This window comes from Pseudoliparis swirei, chromosome 9 (genome assembly GCF_029220125.1).
Source record: "Pseudoliparis swirei isolate HS2019 ecotype Mariana Trench chromosome 9, NWPU_hadal_v1, whole genome shotgun sequence".
Lineage (NCBI taxonomy): Eukaryota > Metazoa > Chordata > Actinopteri > Perciformes > Liparidae > Pseudoliparis > Pseudoliparis swirei.
In genome coordinates this window covers 21,799,190-21,818,879 of record NC_079396.1, presented here as the reverse complement: position 1 = coordinate 21,818,879, position 19,690 = coordinate 21,799,190, and the positions used below count along the sequence as shown (strand labels likewise).

General features: G+C 43.4%; 1 protein-coding gene across 1 annotated transcript; it reads right to left on the bottom strand.

Annotated features, from left to right (window-relative positions):
• Window positions 1-538: 538 nt before the first annotated feature.
• On the bottom strand, window positions 539-16,319 carry LOC130198979 (synaptotagmin-2-like). Its single transcript, XM_056422120.1, has 8 exons — window positions 16,124-16,319; window positions 15,609-15,772; window positions 11,560-11,697; window positions 11,269-11,436; window positions 10,704-10,871; window positions 9,131-9,248; window positions 8,645-8,778; window positions 539-6,578 (listed from the first exon to the last, which is right to left on the bottom strand). Exons 1-8 carry the CDS (start codon window positions 16,317-16,319, stop codon window positions 6,363-6,365), a joined length of 1,302 nt encoding a protein of 433 aa, XP_056278095.1. The 3' UTR covers window positions 539-6,362.
• Window positions 16,320-19,690: the final 3,371 nt, after the last annotated feature.

The following is a 19,690-nucleotide window of genomic DNA, read 5'->3' as shown; positions in this document are numbered from 1 at the left end:
GGCTGCTGCCTTTAGAGTGGTTCTTCATGGAGCTCACCGTCACTTTATAAAACAATTAAAAAAAGTTGACGTCATCCCTGGTTGACAACAGTGTGTTATTGATCATATTCAATGTGTAAAACTTGCCAGACTCGGCTTGCTTTAGGTTCCTTTAGCTGCGTAGCGTTGCTGAACAACGTCGGCATCTCTTCACGTTATGGACGAGTTGACCGGAGTCCCCGGTGTTTGATGCATTCCTTCGAGCGACGTGATGGAGTTTCACAGCAAAATTATCTTTGATCACATCCAGTAATTTACTCCAAACTCCGAATGAGGCACAGCGATCTTCTCCACATGCCGTGGACATATCCATGTCGACGGCATACATTCTGCATCTTGAATTGAAAATATCTGGACGCGCACACGGGTTTACTCACTTTGCTTAATAAGCTGTAAAGAAGCGTAGATGTTTCTCAGTGTGACATTAATGTGTTGTGCATCGCAGGCAGAGAGAGAGAGATCATTGGGAACACGTCGCGTATTGAACACAAACAACTCATGGATATTAAAAGGCCTTTATTTCCTATTTGTTTTTTTACAGAACTGGTAACACATATGATAAATTTGTAATAAGTTATTTGGTTCCCTTGATAACTTCATAAGGATCCCCAACGTTTGTCCACATACGGGTCCAGAGGAGTTTGTGAGCAACGTTTGTGTCCAGTCAAGGGCTAAAGCATGCGATCCACAGTAGGCACAAGTACTGACATGAACACGCGCACCACGACACTAGACACGAAGAAACACAGCGAGAGGACACGACCTGACTGTCCTCCGACTCTTTAAAAGATGATGGAGAAGAGAAAGAGGGGAGGAGGAGGAGGAAACAAACAAACAAACCAACAACAACAAAAAAGGAAGAAAAAAAGAGTTAGAGAATACAGTTGCATCAGGGAGGACGAAGCGCTCGAGGAGGGGGGGGGGGAGTTTGGTACGGTCCTGCATGTTTGGCGCTGAGGGTACGTAGCTGGTTACACATAAACAAGGACAGAGACGACGCAAACAAAGCAAAAGCAACTGTGATTCTGGCATCGATTGGACCACAGTCCTACGCTCTACATTAGAAGTATACATCACGAAATAAACAAACCAAATGAGGACAGGAGGAGTGATTACACGTATGCACAAGAATACAAAGAAGAAGTACAGCGAGTAATAGAGGAGACAAGACATCATGTTTCAGAGCGGCGTCTCGACCCGCCGAGAGGCGTCGACAGGTTGGGTGAATGAGTGACTGAACTTTGGATGTTTTCCCTTTTTAAATCCCAGCGTTTGTTCAATAGACAAACAAAAACAACAACAACAAAAAGCTAGTCCTGTGAACAGTGCTCTAGAACTGTGTCTGCACAGCTGAAAGAGCTCACAGTTTTCAGCTGCAGTTGTGCATAAGGTATTGTACATCAACACAGCCAGGAGCCAAACAGAACAACCCCCGTGTTTTTATAACAGAAATAAGATTGTTTGAGTATTACGGTCTTACACACAAAGATGTACATTTAGGAATGAGTAATGGGTCCCGTGCATGCAGACCTTGGACTGTTTCTTGTATTTATTAATTCCAGCGCAGTGTTTATTTGCACCACATCAGCTAAAGGGCCTACACTGTATATCTATTTATCCCACAAACACAAGCACACGCACACACAGCTCCCGGTCCCCCATAGAACGTATATGTCATGTGACTGCAGTGACCCGAGCAGTAAAAAGGAAACTAATCTCCCTAAATGTGCTCTGTATTGACCTGTAGTCACGTGTTTTGCCTCATCGTCAGCTGTGAGCAGGTACTGGCAGTATTTTTGTGAAACACACTGAAATCTTGTATTTGAATTGTTCTCAGTGCATCATTTGGTCGCAATCAGGTAACAATAACGGGACGGTGAGTCACTATAATATTGCTTTAGACGATGTGCAGCGTTGCACATCACATTGAAATTAAAATTGATTGTTGCCAGGATTGATAGATGGCAGGCGGACGTTTGCTCCGACCGAGGTCAACTTAAAGGAATAGATCAATATTGTTGGGAATAATTGTATTCGCCTTTTTGTCAATAACTGGTAAGATTGATACCACTCTGTCTTTTAGGTACGAAGCCGGAGCCAGGAAACATTTAGCTAAACACCAACACAGACAGCTAGGCTAGCTGTTTCCCCCCGTTTCCAGTCTTTATGCTAAGCTAAGCTAACCGTCTCCTGGCTCCAGCTTCCTATATAGTGCACGGATATGAGAGTGGTATGGATCTTCTCATCTCTCTGCAAGAAGGCAAACAAGTCCCAAAACGTGGAACTACTCCTTCAATGGCATATAATGCACATGCCCTTGTATGTGATTCTATATTTGTATATATATATACGTTCTGCCATTTGTCTGTGAAAATCATAAATCTATGCATAGTTCTATGGGAGGGATTTAGGCCTAAAACTTGGGTGCCACTGTTTTAAGTTTCTCTTTTTTTTTGCGATACGATTGTTAAACAATCCAGCAAAAAAAAAAGGTCAGCGGGATCACCAGCAGTGTGTTATTGATTGTGCATGTACATGCACTAGTACAGTCTGCTGCTACACCAGAAGAAGAGAAACTCCAATAGGGACCCAGTTTGGTTCATAAATTGCACTCAGCCCAAGAAAAGAACACACACTCTCTCCCTCTCTTTCTCTCTCTCTATATATATATATTTTAACTTTAGCGGTATTATTGAGAACCTAAAGGGATTTTTATTTATACTATCAAAAACGAGGCATATACGATACTAATCACGATACTATAAATTCGCTACCTCTATGAAACAAGGACGTCAACAGCTTTGAAAGTAGAAAAAGACACACTCACTCTAGTAAACTCACAACTGTTCTCAAAGCTCACATTTACAGAAAAGTGGATTTTTGCCCTCTTGATGAACAAATACCTCTGAATGGAATGTGAAAGAGAAACACTGGCCAAGGAAAATGAAGACATGTCAAGATTTTTTTTTTTTCTTCATAAATAAACTAGCTACTCAGCGTTAGTGCTTGAGTTTTATGGCTTTAGTTTTATCTTATTCATTTGTCTTGTATACACGTACACGTATTGTATAATAAACACAGTAAAAGAGACACAGCCGTGAAGGTTTTCAGGTCATTTAAATACTGTAGAAGTGAAAAATCAAAACGTCCATGTAAAAGAAGAGAAAAGAGAGAAGAAGGGATTCCAAGTCATTTTGTGTCCACTGGAATGGGATTATTCATCTTTTTGGCCTCTGGAAATTCATTTCATACAATGATATGATCCAACAGACTTCCCTACTGGCACAAATAACAACTCCTACAATCCAACTACAGATCGCAGAAATATTAAATCTTCTTCTAACAAATTATTCCATAATAACACCGTGCTAAATGTGTTAGAAAAAAAGTCATATTATAGACTTGGAGATCCCCCCCCCCCCCCACCCCGATCCCAAACATGAAAAAAATTAAAACATCATTCTGTTTCTTTTTTTTATAAAGGAAAAAAGCAATAACAATAATAAAATCCCCGAAAATAATTTAAACATTGGCCTTCAAATAAGTGCTGAAACAACATGGCAGATAAATGGCATCAAATAAAAATGTTGATCACAAGGAAGTATATAGCAAGCATGCGGCTACATTTTCATCCGACATGAACTCACACACAGTACTGGACGACACACTTGCTTGAGATTTTCAGGCGTGGAAAGGTTCTTATTAGGAATAGTACTCTAATATTTGTATGACATTCTCTCCAATGACCCTCATGGAAAATAAATACACATTTGTTTCATTTAGAAAATATACAATGCGTCTTGTTTTTCTCCCTTCGTTTGTGTTATTAAAATGACCAATGACATCCATTTACATACACGAGATATTTTTGCTTTGTCTCTAAAACATGCTCCTATGTACAGTATTTTGTATAAACATGCAGTGTCAACGTGTATGAACTATGTATTTAGGCAAAACTACACACCAATGGGTTGCTTGATTGCTTCCATGTTGCCTTTTCTTTAGTGCTGCTTCATCAACAGAGGAAAACAAAACTATGTGAGACGAAAAACGAAGAAAAAAAATCTGAACATGGTCCTACGTTGGTCATAAAAAAATAAAAAATCACAATTTCCAACAGAGAAAGATACAAGAGCCAACATTCATTAAATTCCCAACACATTGTAGTACTAGCTACATTTGATTAATATTGACTTTGCATTTTCTTGCCCATCGTCAATGAGTCGTTTCTGCTGCTGGAGCTCACGGATCAGCACTGATTTAAATGAACTGGACCTGCAAGCAGGGTTTTAAATAGCTATTAGGAATTCACCAATTTATTCTGGGTTGATGAGTTTGCGTCAACAGTTTGGTAATAATAAGATCAACCTCCTGATTCCTCTTCAACAGCATCATAATTTACAAATACACTCGGGCCAATAACATCCTCTGAGGGAGCGAAGGAGCATTAGATGGTAATGTGTCTTATATACGAGGAGAGCTTTCTGGCACGTGTGCCACAGAAAAATTCAATCTCACAACATTTTATAATTAATAAAAGAAATGGACAGTGTCAAATTACCACAGAACAGAAAAATACCCAGTAGTGCGATTCAATTCAACAGTTTGGTAAGCTGTGTATAACATATAACATCCTTGCAATCAAGTGAAAATCGTAATATTCAAACAATCAAAACGCATACACAATTAGCTGAGCCAAAACAAAGCAACAACAACAACAACAAAACTGCTTACACAATGCACACCCCTACTCTTTTTTTCTTCTTCTTAAAACCAGCAGTTATAAATAACATGAACACTTAAAGCTCTGGTTTCTGATGGTACTTAAACACAACATTTGGATTTAAAGTGCTCGAGGAATAAAAGTATTTGAAGTCAAATCAAATACAACTGAATAAATAAAAAGGAGAGAGAGATAGAAGAAAAAAATGAAGAAATGAAGAGAACAACACCGCTAACTGGAAGGCGTCCCTGGTAGTTGAAAATTGCTTATTTTGTTACTTTGAAGGCTTGTCTCCTTTATGACTGTAAGACGGTTATAGGGATTCCTTTGGAGTAAAACCCTTGTATCAAGTCCATGACTAATGGCAGTAGCACAACAAGTGAGATACAGAATCAGAGGCGAGGGGAGGGGAGGTGGTAGACTGCGGGCAGTAATCGACACCTTGTAGATCTCATGTCATTGGTGGTTGGAATCAGTCTCTGTTGTGACCGCTCTGATATTTCCTTGCTTTTTGTGGTTCAAATGACAGACACCGCCTTTTTTTTTTCACTCTCAAAAAAATACGCAAATACCCCCTTTCCTTTTTTTTTGGGGAAATAAACTTCCACCGTTCCCTGTTCCCTAACGTACCGTTTTCGTGGATCGACTAGCGCCAGTCACGTGAGCCTTATGTTACCGAGAAAAAAAAACAAAGAAAGCGATCAAGCTTTTGAAATCCAACTTTTTTCATTTTCGTCATGTGGAGTTATTTGAATAATAAGAACCCGTTTAGAAAAAAAGGCATGGAGTTTCAGTTTCCTCTCAGTTTTCCTGAGACGATGGACGAAAGGTTAACAAATCAAAAAGGCAGTGTGTTTGTGGGTAACTGGACATGTGCCTATCCCTACTTGCTACCCGACTCTAGGAATGTACTTCAAACTAACAGAATCATCAAGGATGACGACTGGCAGGTGTGGAAAATGGTGCACAATACACCTAAGGAATGGACCTGCTTGTGTTATTTCTCTATCATATGGCAGTATAAAGCATTTTATTATTAAGCACTATTCTAAGCAAACTGTGTCACTAAAGGGAAGTGGTGAGAAGTACAATATGAGTGAGCGTATGTGTTATCCCCTCTATCACCAGATTCCCATATAGCACTCGTACTGGTCTTCGTAATCGACTCTGTATTCTTATTAATGGAACCACAACCCCAATACAAAAATAGATCTAAAGGAAATCAACGGAGTATCTGTCCATCCTGTAACTTGTCTTCTTTTTTCAATGACATGATTTCATATAACGTGATGCTTCTTTTTTTTCTTTTTCTTTTTAAAACTATATTTCCCATCATGTTCAGTGATGTCGATGGATCTTTTTGAAAGGTGGGCGGCAGGAGAGGAGGAGGAGGAGGAGGAGGAGGAGGAGGAGGTGGTGGTGGTGGTGGTGGAGGGGGGGAGGAGGGAGAAGATGTACAGTCGAGGTGTTCTTCTGGAATATACACTGATATGTGGGACCTGGGGGACATGATGGGAAATGCATGGATGGGTAAGGTGGAGGTGGGGACGATGTGTTTCAGGGGAGGGAGGTGGGTGGGTGGTTGGGGGGGTGGGGGGGTTTACTTCTTGGCATTCAGCGCTGCGAGGGCGGCATCCACCTCCTCCTCTGGCTGCAGTGGATGCCACTGGGCGATGGGGCGACGGGGGTTGGCCAGCATGTCGGACCAGTGTTTCAGCCCGGCCCCCGTGCTCTTGCTTCCCACCAAGATCTTCCCAATGGCGTCGTTCTTGCCAATCTTGTCATAATCCAGGACTGTGATCACAGCTAGGATTTTCTGGGGAGAGAAAGCATCACAACGGGGTTCAGAACACCACGATGAACACACAGCTACGAGGGCGAGAAAGAATTTCACTCAAAACACTGTTCGAGTTGATGGAGCACGATGCCCAGTGTTTGGAGTGTGCAGCGACCCCATTGGCTGGTATCAGCACAAGGGCTCTGGTTTGGGTGCTGGGGAAAGGGACCGGCTACCCTTTATGTGGATTCAAAAATGTGCAGTGTCATGCTCACTTCTATCTTCACAAGGATTGACGATTAATTAGTTTCTGCGTTTTATATTGTTTCATGCATTTACTGTCATTTTTTGACATGTTTGATGATTATTATGTTTGCCACATCAATAGTGTAGGAAATCAATAAGAAATGACAGAGCTGCTTCACACTTATAGTCATGCAGCGATGACCCCCTCGGGTCTGAGCCAGGTAGCCACAGCATACTGTCTGTATACTGTGTGCATGGACATGAACAAGTGTCAATTATGAGATAGTTTTACAGAAATAGTTTGTTTGACGTACAAAAATCTGCTTCTGTGCTTTCTTGCTGAGAGTTGAATGAGAAGCTCAATGTTTCATATGTACAAAAAAAAGCATGGTCGTGTGATCGATGGACGGTAGCAGAGACTTCCTGGAGTTTCTACTTTATGCTAAGCTAAGCTAAACTGGCTTCTGGCTGTAGCCTTGTCCCTATGTGCCTGATGATATATTGCTTGATAAGGCTCAGTGGTCCTGATCTGGGTAAACATGAGCCTTTTAACAGTAATTAGTAGGGATGAGAATTGATAAGATTTTAACGATTCCGATGCCTTATCGATTCCTGCTTATCGATTCGATTCCTAATCGAATCTTTTATCGATTCTTATTGGGCAAGGGGTGAAAAAAAGAGCACAAACGGGTTTATTTACATTAATTTTCTATAATGCTGCACACACCATATACAGTATGTATACATACACATTTACATTTTTTTAAATAACCAAAAACATTTATACATATTCCTCTTGAACTTAAAATAAAACTTACATAACTTAAATAAAATGTATTGTTTAATTTAAACATGTTCCTAGAAATTACTATCCAAACGTGAAGTGATCAATAATGGGAGACCAATGCCGGAGCTCAAATGTCTGCTTCAAACGAAGGGACAGAAGATAACTTGATCGACTACACACAATAAAGGCAAATTGCTTCACACAGTGAGTGGTTGTGATCACTTTGGAGGAGTTTACCTTGGACCAGTGGTCCCCAAACTACGGCCCGCCTCCACATGTGGACCGGCCCCCTGAACAATACCAGAGACGCGTTCCGATTTATTATTTTTTTCACCTGGCCCGCTGCCGTTGAGATTGCAGTGAGACGCGGAGAAAATGTGAAGGGGTGCTCTTCGCAATAAAACATCTTTGATGGGACGTGTCGCGTCTCGGCCAATCAGCGTTCAGATGTCCACAGCGTTTGGGAAGTTAGGTTAGCTTGAATGTTAGCCCGCTACATCTGCTGCTGTCACGCTGCACGGTGTAGCGATACTAACAAAATACCCGTACGTTAAAAACGATGTGATTTAGCATATTTTTAGTATCGATACTTCATTAAAAGAGCGATCAGAGCGCACGCTGCTCCGCTCCGTTAAATGCTGTCTGCACGCGCAGCGCTCACAGCGCTCAGCCGTAATGCGCGCACACAGGTGAGCACACTCTCACCTCACACGAGCACTTTTTGTCGTGTGAAATAGAGCCAAACTTTAGAACGCCTCTGCCTAGTTGCCATGTTTGCTGCAGTCTGAAGAAGAAACTAAAAAAGTTTGGGCATGCGCAACGCCACAGAGGACCGTTAGCAGAACCGTGAAAGAATTTGGCTGACGATCCCAAACAATCGGTTCACTGGGAACCGGTTCTAAAACAGAAACGGTTCTCGATTCCCATCCCTAATAATTAGTAATAACTATTTCATATTTTTTACACCAGTGCTTCCTTCAGAGCAGCACTTTCATCCCGGTGGGATTCCGCGGTAATGGTTCCACCCCTGTTAGCTTCTAAATGATTTTAACAAGATAGTCCTTGTCCTTACCTGCATTTGGTCAATAGGAATCTCAAAGCTGAAGGACTCATTGTAGTACGGATTCAAAGTGTTCTTCTTCACTGTCGTCTTCTTCTTCTTCAGCTTCTTTCCATTCTGCAGCAGGTTGATTTTCACGTAGGGATCTGAAGAAAAAGAAAGAAAGAAGGGCAAGAAAAGTTGATGAGGCTGATGGAAGAAGCAGCAGCCTCTGGCGCGATGGTGCGCCCTCTCGGTTGCAGTGCTGCAGAGCACCAACAGATGGCGCCAATGCTGAAGCCCAGGTGGGGAGCGAGAGCTGGTGAGTGGCGAGCGCTGCGGCGTCAGCACGTGAGCGGAGCAGGGCCGAGCTAATGGCCACGCTCACGGCCACGCTCCTGCATCCCACCGCGGTCCCGCTGCACGCGGCCACGTGTCACATTGATCTGGCGCGTTGTTGTCCAACGACAGCGCGGTTAAAGCAATGCAACATCTGACGCCGGGCTCCGTGCGTCGTACCTGACAGTCCTCCCACGTCCATTTTCTTCAGGTTCTTGGCCTCCAGGATGCAGATGGTGAGTTTGCCGGCAGTCGGGACGTAACGCAGAGAGATGCAAATGTCACCCAGCTTCTCCGGCTGTGAGGAGGGATGGGGAGAGAAAGTCAAAGGAGGTATGCTGCAGGATGTCTTCCCTCTGCTCTACAGTGCACGAATACACAAACTGTCCCTTTGGCGTCCCAATTTAAAGATACATCGTCAATTAAAAAAAAATCCCGCCGCCATTACTTTTGTCTTATCAGCAGAAATTCACAGCTTTCTTAAGTACATCTCGTTGGCCTTTTTAAAAAAAAGTTCATACATTTATCCGAGACCGCGAGCAACGGAGTGATAATTTCCTCTTAAGGTGGCTCTGGGGAGTTTTCGTTGATTAAAACCTGTTTCATATTCGGGCGCAGCAAAATAGTGAAAACACATCACGGGCTGCGTGGATGCAGAGGAAGCAGTGCAGTTGATTAGAAAAACAAAAGGTGAGTCCTTCAGTCCTCTGAATCTCATTGGCAAACAGACAAAGTGGCCCCCGCGGGCCTGAGGTTATTTTTGTCATCAGCTGAGTTAGCTAGGCTGCTCTATATGAAAACCAAAGGGTTTTGTGTTGAGAGTCTGAAGAAATGTATTTCAATATATTTAACACGTCTTTTCCAGTTTGCAAAGAGAATTCAAAAACTTCTCTCGGCTGCTTTTAGACTGTCACTATTTACACATCGTTTCATTTGGAGTGTTGTTGATGGCCATCTGGTGACGGTAAGTCACATTCACTCTCTTTCGGCCCTCTTTTGATCAACTCCTGAGGAAAAGCTGGCTCCCAAGCTGTTGAATAATTGATTATGTTCACCAGCTAGTTGCTGTCTTAGCAGGAAGTGTACAATGCTTGAACAGCTGCCTGCTGTGGTTGAAGAAAAAAAAAATACTATAAGTGCGCTGATAGTGAACCAAAACAGCAACGTTGTGGGCCAAAAAGTGAAATAATGACCCTAAACCACAGGTGTCAAACACAAGGCCCGCGGGCCGAAGGCGGCCTACCGCGTCATTCTATGCGGCCCCTGGCGGCTTGAAAGACATATGATCACCTTTATATCCCGTGCTTTTATTTTGAAGGTGACGAATGAAATGGTTTTGTGTTATAATATTAGAGAAATGTTCTTGTGGACAATATTTCTACTCTGGAATAAACAATAAATGAATGCAAAGAGAGTTATTTAACAATATGTTCAGGAGTAGTTTATACACTGCTTCAGTTACAACCGGCCCTTTAAGAGGCGGCCATGATGCTGATGTGGCCCACGGTGAAAATGAGTTTGACACCCCTGCCCTAAACTCATTATGAAGCTCTACATTAGAGCTGCAGATTCAGGTGATAACTCCCTATGGAGGCACACTTCACACTGTAAAACCATAAATGATAGGATTTTTTTATATTGTTATGGGCCTCAAAAATCGAGTAAAACATGCATCTCTCCGACACACCAGAGGACGTAGTGGACCTAATGAGCAGCGTGGGAAAAGTAACGCAACACAACTCCTCTTCCTTACCTCTTCTTGATCTGCGCTGTCCAGGTCTCTCCACTCCTCGATTGGCTTTGCCAGGTCCAGGGTGTTCATGGGCGTTTTAATCTCTCCGATGACATCATGTTTAGAGAAGCGATCAAAGTCGTAGACTGACATTACCAGAGTCTTTCCTCCCATCTCTTGGAATGGAATCTGGAAGACAGAGAGTATTCCTACTTCAGTCATGTGGGTCAGATCAGAACTATACAGCATTGTGGGTTGTGACTTTAGCCTGGAGCTTTAAAATGGCTTCATAACTTGCAGCTTTATCAGAACTAGTCTGACTTTGACAAAGAAAAAGGTGTTGGGGTTGTTAGATCTGTGTCAGCGCTGCCCCGGAGGTGGCCCTCTCCTTTAATCTGATTCCCGCAGCTTATTCTCCTTGTCAGACACCATCAACACGTCTATGGCCGGAGGTATTTGAGAACAAAAATATCCGAATCAAAAGGCCCGGCAGATGTCGAGAAAGAAAGGAGCGATTCACCTCCAACAGGAACCGTCTGGGAATCAAACAGTCTTAAGTCATAAGATAAGAGGTGGTTCAGCTTACCTTGAAGGTAAAGGTCTCATTGAACACGGGATTGAGCGTTTTCTTGTGAATCTTTGTGTCGTACTTCTTCTTCTTGTCCGGGAGGACGAAGACCTTGACGTAGGGGTCCGAGGTGCCTCCGCTGTCCATGGAGAGCAGATCAGCTGCTTGCAGGATTCCCACAGTCAGCTGGGGAGGAAGGAAGTGGAGGTAATAGTCGGTGAGCATCTCTCCGGCTCATCGCGGGGTTCATCATCGTGTTTGCTTCTTTTTTTTTTTTTTATCGTTCAATAAAACCGCTCAAGTTCCTGCCTTGTTCTCCTGGAAGTCGTAATCAATGGAGTACTGCAGCTTCCCGAGCTTTTCCTTCTCCTTCACTTCCTCCTCCTTCTCGTCTCCAGTCAGGCCGGGTTCGACGTCGTCTTCTTCGTCGTCGTCGTCCTGTTGTTTCTGCACACAGACGGACGGGGGGAGGGGAGGGGGGGGGAGGGGGAGGGGGTGGAGGCAGGCGGCAGAAGAAGGAGAATGAGACGGCGTCTCTGAGGTGGCGGTTGTGCTGAACACTAAACCCCGGGCGTCAGGCAGTCGGGTTAGCCACAGCACCTACCTGCCACTTACACCCCCCCCCCCACTCACTCCGGGGCAATCTGTTCATCGATGACCACAGTTGCAACCTGACTTGATTTCACTATTTCTTGGGTGACAACATTTGCTGTTTCCCTTCTTCTTCTTCTTTTTTGTGTGTGTTTAAATCTCAAAGTCAAAGTCAGATGGAGGGGATTTCTCTTTGCCATTTTTAAGATAACTCTTTGTGTTATTGTTCAGAGAGTGGAGAGAGAGAGAGTGAGAGTGAGAGACATCAGAATAAAAACAGTCAATATACAGGGGGTGGGCATAAAAACAGGAACATACTATGATATACTACAATCTAACACAGCCATGCAAAAACCTCCGGAAGTCCACTCATCAAACCGTTTCAAATCAATCAATATCACGGTGTGGCTGCCTGTGATTGTGAAAGTTCAGGGGGCGGACAAAATAACGGGAACGTAACATTAAACGGGATTTTGAAGACGGGCAGCTAAACGGGCAGCTAAACAAATCCCCAAAAAAATGACTCATCCGAAAAATGAGTCACATTAACTTGTTAAAAAAGTCAACACAATCGTGCCGGCATATCCCACACAGAGGAATACTGCATCAGCAAAGAGGAGCCAAATTCACAAGTAAACAGGTTGGAGGATATTATGGGATATTTTTTTCTCAAAAAACACCACAAAGTTCAGTCTTTTTGAGACAAAAAGTGAACAACTTCAAACTCGTATTTGCCGCAGAGCGATTGCGCTCTGTTGCACGATGCTGCAGGGCGTTCTTGTTATATTGTCCACCCCGTGTGCAGCAATTCAAACACAAGCTGTCCCAAGAAGCAGAGTGTCTTCCCTGTAGGATTTGTGATCCTATCACACTCCCGTCGCAGTGATTCCAAAAGCTCTCAAGCTCCAACTGATAATGTAATATTTGACAAACAACATCACTGTCTGTCCTTTACGTGTTTACTCTGCTATTTCTGAGTGAACTCTGGCCTGATTATTGTATCTCACTGAATTGCTGATAAATGTCCGAATTTATTTCCCAACAGAGGTCTCCGATTTTTCCCCAGCTGATATTGGGATTTTTGATCATATGCTAAAATCAGCGGTTTACCGACAGTTAACTGCTCCTGAGATAACGGATGAAGAAGATAAACCAATCTGGCTCTCACATCTCACACCCAGGGACGCTTCAGTTCTCCGTCTCTTTAGAGGCGGTTGTGACTAATCGAGTTGAAGCAATTTGCTCTGATGTGAATATTAAAGTAAACTTTCATTTTTACGATAGTGTATGAAGCTTGATAATATCTCGGCATGGCCTACTTTCCTATGGCTGTCTTCTTGAAAAAACACTGCTGTCTTCGTAAGACTGGAGGGTCCAGTTACTCACTGATGAGCTGGAAGAGGAACAGGGCACACACACAAATAATACACACACCGTCACACCCACCGCACACCACTCTTTGCTGTGCACCCACACACACACGTTCGCTTACATGCAAGCTCTCGTGCATGCTGAAAATCGCACACACTCTCTCACACAAACACACATTCTCACACGATATCTGCACATGTGGCATTCTCTATCTCTATTGTTGTAAATGCTTTTCATTCAAGCATGCCAGGCCACACAATGCAGGATCCACGATTCTTTCTTATATGGCAAATACAAAATGAATTACCTCGTCACTTCTGAAGAAGGATTAAAAAGTAATGCTTTGGTGTTTTTCTTCTTTTTTTCAAACCCCTCTGACAAATTTTTCGGCGTGCCCAAAGATGTCTGTACGCGGGTTCTGAGTGAGATGTACGCAGCATCCATGGAGGGATCATGCTATACTGAGAATTCCCAGCTGTTTCTCAAACTTCCAGTGGGGGGGGGGGGGGGGGTTCCAAGGTAAAGGCGTGGTTTGTCTGAATGCATGCCCTTCGGTCAACTCGATGGGGTGAATTGTGACTTTTATTTTTAAAGACATATGTGTTGAAACGGCCGGTTGACTGCAGTCGCTTTAATTTGCGTTGACTGAAAATGGGGCCGAGTCCAGCGCGGGCAGACATTCTGGCCCACCATTCCTCCTCAGTGGGACCCGAGTGCTTCGGGGAGAGAGAGAGGGGGCGGTCAACGACTGTCACCTAGTACGTCAGCAGCATGGGTCATCCAGGAAAGTTACTCTCAAGTCAAGTTGTGGCCATTCAATGGTACCTACTGCAAGGGGATGCGCTGGTCTTGGTCAAGAGACACAAACAGCTTCATCCGTCGTGGAGCTCGGAGCGCGTTTGCACGAGTGGGGACGACGTGAACGTCGGACCCACGTCAACGTGTCCCCGCGGAGAAATTGTTTTCGCAATCGTGTCCTTCGTTTTTTGGTTTGTTTTTGCACAGTCGAGGCCTGTCGCGGCGGAAACATGCTCAGAGCTCTCGGTTCGGTAAAGTTGCAGCTTGTCATTTGACAAATATCCAGCTCACCCCTTGCACATGCATGTTAGTGATCTCTAGTGAGTTGCAGAGTGCACTCGCCATTCGAAGGCTCAACCAGAGGTTGACCATATCCATAAACCATAGACACTTTAACACAGCTTTGCTTTGCTCTGTCTTTTTTGTTGTTGTTGTTGTTTTTTTGCCCCCAAAAAATGAATTGCAATCACTGGATATTCAAGACATAGCGGTTGTCGAGCGGCGTATCAGTTCGGTGGATTTTTGTTGTTGTTGTTGCGAAGCAGCTAAATCATCGCTCCCCATAGATTCCTCAAGCACCCGCAGCACCTATAAGCTTGCAAACCAAAAAAACTAAGGAAGCCATAGCACTCATTGTCATCGTCACTGCAATCCAAGCCCCGCCCACCCACCCCCACCCCCCACCCCCTGGTCTGCGCTTACTCAGAGCGGCCGGGTAGGGGGCGCCGCGTGCTATCAGACCTACCGTAGGCAAAGGAGTCCACCACAGTCAAGATACACGGAGCACACATAAGACACAAAGCAGGAAGGAGGAGAGCAGAGACAAAGGAAGAAATTGAACTCACAGCAGACACCAAAGAAGTGTAATCACAGCAAATGTAGTCAGCTACACTGTAGGGAGCGAGGAAAATGACAGCCGCAGACGCCTGCTCGTTAGCACATTCATATCTCGTGCAGCAGGGCCGTGGGCTTTTTAAAATAGCTGCACTTTTTTTAAGTGTTTTTTAAAAATTTTTATTGTACTTTGTCAAATAATCAATCACGTACGTGGAACAAAAATGATAATTATAGGCCCAAAAACAACGGCATTGCACCAACCACACATTTTCATAATTGCTCCTTCGTGACGATAAGAGTCCTGTCATTTTCCGCTCAAATCCCCGAGCACAAGTGAGAGAATGAGCAACAATAACGTTAACGACAAATACATTAAACAAGAACGAGAGAAAAAAAGAGAGAAAGAAAGAAAGAAAAATGAAAAATAATAACGGTGGATTAAATAACACCTGCGGAGAATACACTTGACTGGGTTAGAAGGCCATCAAAGATAAACAGCGTGTGTGAACGATATGTGTTCCAATACATTTCAAACGTATCACTAGAATGAGAAATGTGCAACACAAGGACTACTGTTTGTTACATAATTAGCCAAGCATATCACTACATGCAGGTTTTCTCTCTATTCCAACACAAAGCTTCACTCTAATGTCTGTTACATAACTCATGAACAGGTTGGCCGTGGTTTGCCTTTGCTTTGTGTACAAGTGTGGGTGTAAATCCCCCTCGGCCGTGATGCGACCTCCCGCGGTGGAACATACCTCGCCCCCTTTCATGTTCTTCATTCCCATGTCACCCTTCCCCTTCTTGCCCTTCTTGTTCTTCTTCTTCTTCTTGCAACAGCATTTCTTGATGATGCAGAAGCAGCATGTTAGAATGAGTAAAGCAGCGACCACGGCAATGGCAATGATGGCCCAGGGCGGCACTGAGGAGAATATACCGGCCAATGGACAGATGGCACATCCACACCCAGAAAGAGAAGAGAGAAGCAAATAGTTTGACATTTGACCAACCAATCATTTAGCCTACTCCATGTCATGTCCTGGGCCAAATATATTGAGCAAGAGGTGCTAGATTAGCAATTACATCGGGTGAAAATTAGATTTCTCTGCCCCTAGGAAGGGCAACCAGTGATCAATACTGAATAAAGACATTATGAGGCTGCCAATGCCTGCAGCTAAAGAGAACATTTAATTCAAAAATCATTGCTTGGAGTCACATCAATACCAGTTTGATTGATCAGAACAGGTCTGGGCATTTTAAACCTGGCACTCACGTGGGATCTTGTCGATTTCATTCAGGAACTTGTTTTTGATCTCGTCGAAGGTGTCGTTCTTGTCGACCGGTTCGGTGGAGTTGTCGGTGGAGACCAGTGCGACGGGGGCCGGAGACACAGTCAAGGCACTGGCCCCCGTTGGGTTAGCAGCGACCATGGGCGTTGTTTGATGCTTGAACAAGTTCCACTTCGTCATTTAGGCTGCACACACGGTCCCTACGAGACGGCGTGAAAACAAAACGGTCATTAAGAGGGGGGCCAAGAGTCTCCAACCATCGTTATAATCCACTTTGTGTCAGATGATGTTAATGGTTGCTCAGTGAAGGGGTTGAATGATTCGGCCACTTTTCCCCATTTTTGGAACTATTGGAAAAATAAAAATCCACATTTGCTGAGCACATACAGTATACACATGTTTTGGAGACAAAATAATGAATGGAAAAAAAATATGGAAACGCACACGTTCTGAAGTTCATAATGATGCATTATGGCACCAGATAACATTTAACCCTCCTGTTACCTTTACATTTACTAACATATTTTACCCCCGGGGTCAATTTGACCCCAGCAATTAAAACCTCCAGAAAATTATTAGAATTAATATTGTTTTCCAAGTTTAATTGTGAGGTACTTTATGTTTGTTTGTTGACTACCTAAATAGCCCTTTAAATATATAAAAAAGTTGATATTTCTTATATGTTTGACACAGTGAAAAACAGCCTGGGGTCAAATTGTCCCCAAAGAACACCGACATTAAACATTGAATGGGGTCAAATTGACCCGAAAGGGAACAGGAGGGTTAAAAGAGGGAATTATTGACCAAAATGACACCTGATATGGTTTTGTCCAACTTAATTGATCCTTAATGGATGATGTGAGTTACATGCTTATAGAACAGTTTTAAGAATGACCACAATCCCAAAATCACTGCTTATGACAGTGTAATACGGGAAATACATGTCAGCCACTTTGGAAAAAAGCACCCCCCCCCCAAAAAAATTTATGTGACTTTTGAGCACTGGAATAACATAGAGATAGATATCAATTAGATTTCCTGTATCTGCTGATGGTATCGAGCGAGTTTATCTTCTAGAGGTCCGCGCCTGAGCCACTAATCCTTTCTTCTACATGCATCTGCCACCAGAGCAAACACAGCCAGACAAACACACTGGAACTGGTTTGGCTAGACTTCATACTGATGTGTCTCCTGTTGCATGGATACATAATGGATTTTTTTTTCTTCTTCCCTTTTCACATTGGTCATGTTGTTAGTTTAGTTCAGGTCTTTTTGTTCAGGACATCTTGCATATTGTTGTATTATAATTATATTATGAGACGGACCTGAGAAGAAATTACAAATATACGATATCACAAAAGGACCATCCGTTCCCATGGAGCTGACATCACACGCAGAAGCATGAAATTAAAAATGTGTAAAAACATTATTTAAGCTTGAGTGTCTGAATTCAATTTATTACGCAGTCCGTTCGTGGTGCAAAGTACACGATCCACACGTTCTGCTGTTACACCCCAAAATGTCATTCAAACCATTTACAGGTGATGTTTAAATATCTTCCTAACACAAACACCTCATGGATGTCATTCAGTTGCTGCTAGTTGAATGATTACATTAAGACAAAAACTGTGTATTCTTTTAATGCATCCGGATCAATCAATGTCTCTGTCCACCAACTTACGTGAACTATAAATCCACCTCAAAAACAGAAACAACAAAGAGAGAGAGCTGGAAGCACATGGCAACATAATCTAATGTAGCTTCTGATCGACCCACATCAGCCTCCAGCTCTCATAGAAGAGACTCTAATATAACATGCAAGATGCAATTAAAAAGACAAATTGCCCCTTCATACCTCAAAAATAAATACATTCATTTGATGTTCCATCCCAAACTCACAATGCTTCTAAAAAAAAAGGTCCTGTTTTGCAGCAGTATGACTCCTAAATATTCATAAAAGGATACAAAATTGAAAAGCAATGTGATATATTTGAACATGACACCCACAGTATGACAGTGGTACGCATAAATATCCAACTCCTGACGCACGGCAATGCAGGAAGAGCCAAAAAAAACAACCTGCGATGAAATTTTGGGAACATTTGGCAACGCTTTTTGTTGTTTTTTATTTATGAGACTCTTCAGACTCACGACGAATTAGATCCATTTCTGAGGAGGTGCACACAGGTTTGTTTTATGAAATGATTGAGTGTAGAAGTCCACACCCCACAGTCTGCCTCTTTGCAGAGTTCCAGTGTCGTCAGGGGTCAGTGGGCAATGACGTGAGATGAGTTACCCACAGTGTTTATGAGGAATAACTATCAATTCTCAGTTGTTTTGTCTGGAGTGGCCGCCGCTCGGAACAACTAGGAGCCGTCCTCCGCTGCTTATTTCCACAGGCCAAACAAATATTCGTCCAGGGCTCTTATCGCTTCCGGGAATTCAAAGTGTGACAAGTGCGGCCCGCAGTCTGAGCGATGAATGATCGGCCGAGACCTCCGTTCGGCAAAAGCAGAGGAAGATGACAAGCGTAACAAGAGCCGCTGCTGATTTTATTAAAGCCGCGGTGATACGGCGATGGAAAATGAGAGGAATTTCCTGTTTCTCAAGTGCCAATTCGGTTCCGAGTTGGTGCCAGAGATTCCTGCCCTCTATTTATTGCCACGTATAAATTATTCAAATTGAAGCCGACAGCGGCAAGGATGAGCTTATATTATTCAGCGGCCCGGTAGCAGCTCCTACGTCTTAAAATATGCGCTTCTAAAATAGCTCGCGCTGCCATTATGTCGGCTAATGGTACAAACAACCAACATCTTGTGATACTGTCGTGAGATGGAAACGGAACTATTATACAAACACTGTTTCTCATATTTGAAAATGAGCATGTTGCTCAATAAAACACAACTAACTGTCTCTTATCTCGACTAAACATTACCGGAGATGTTGCGACGGGGTTTAAAGCGTCCACTTCCATCTGAGGTTGATGTGAATTTGACCCCGTTTGTCCCTCATCGGGCCAAGACCGACACATTCGATTAACATTGATGGATGCTAGAGCTGGTTGTGTCCTCTGCTTGGAGGGCGAGAGAGAGGACGGACAGCGAGGACACAGACGGTTGTTTTATGGCGGCCGGTAGTCCCGCTTCGACTCGACTACATGAACCGCTTTTTGGTTGTTTTTCACTTCTTTCGTCTTTTCTTTCGGGAGGACGTATCTGCCGACTGACGCCGCAAAAAAATGGGAAGTGTGTCGAGTCCGTCAAACCTAACCTTCTGAATAACAAGTAGGTCAAGAGCGCCGTCCTGAAATCTGTATTTAAACAGAGGCAAACAAGCTGAACAACAAATCTAGCTGGTTTTGATCATTAAAAAAGGACAGAAGCAAGACGACAGGCCCAAAACGAACCCCTGGCGCGCGTCAGGCCGACGGCGTGGCCTTTTCCTTTCCCGACGCTCCCGTTGTACAGCAACTTCAGAGGCAACTTCAGAGGCAAATTTGTAATTTGTGATATTGGGCTGTATAAAATAAACTGAATTGAATGTGCGTCCAT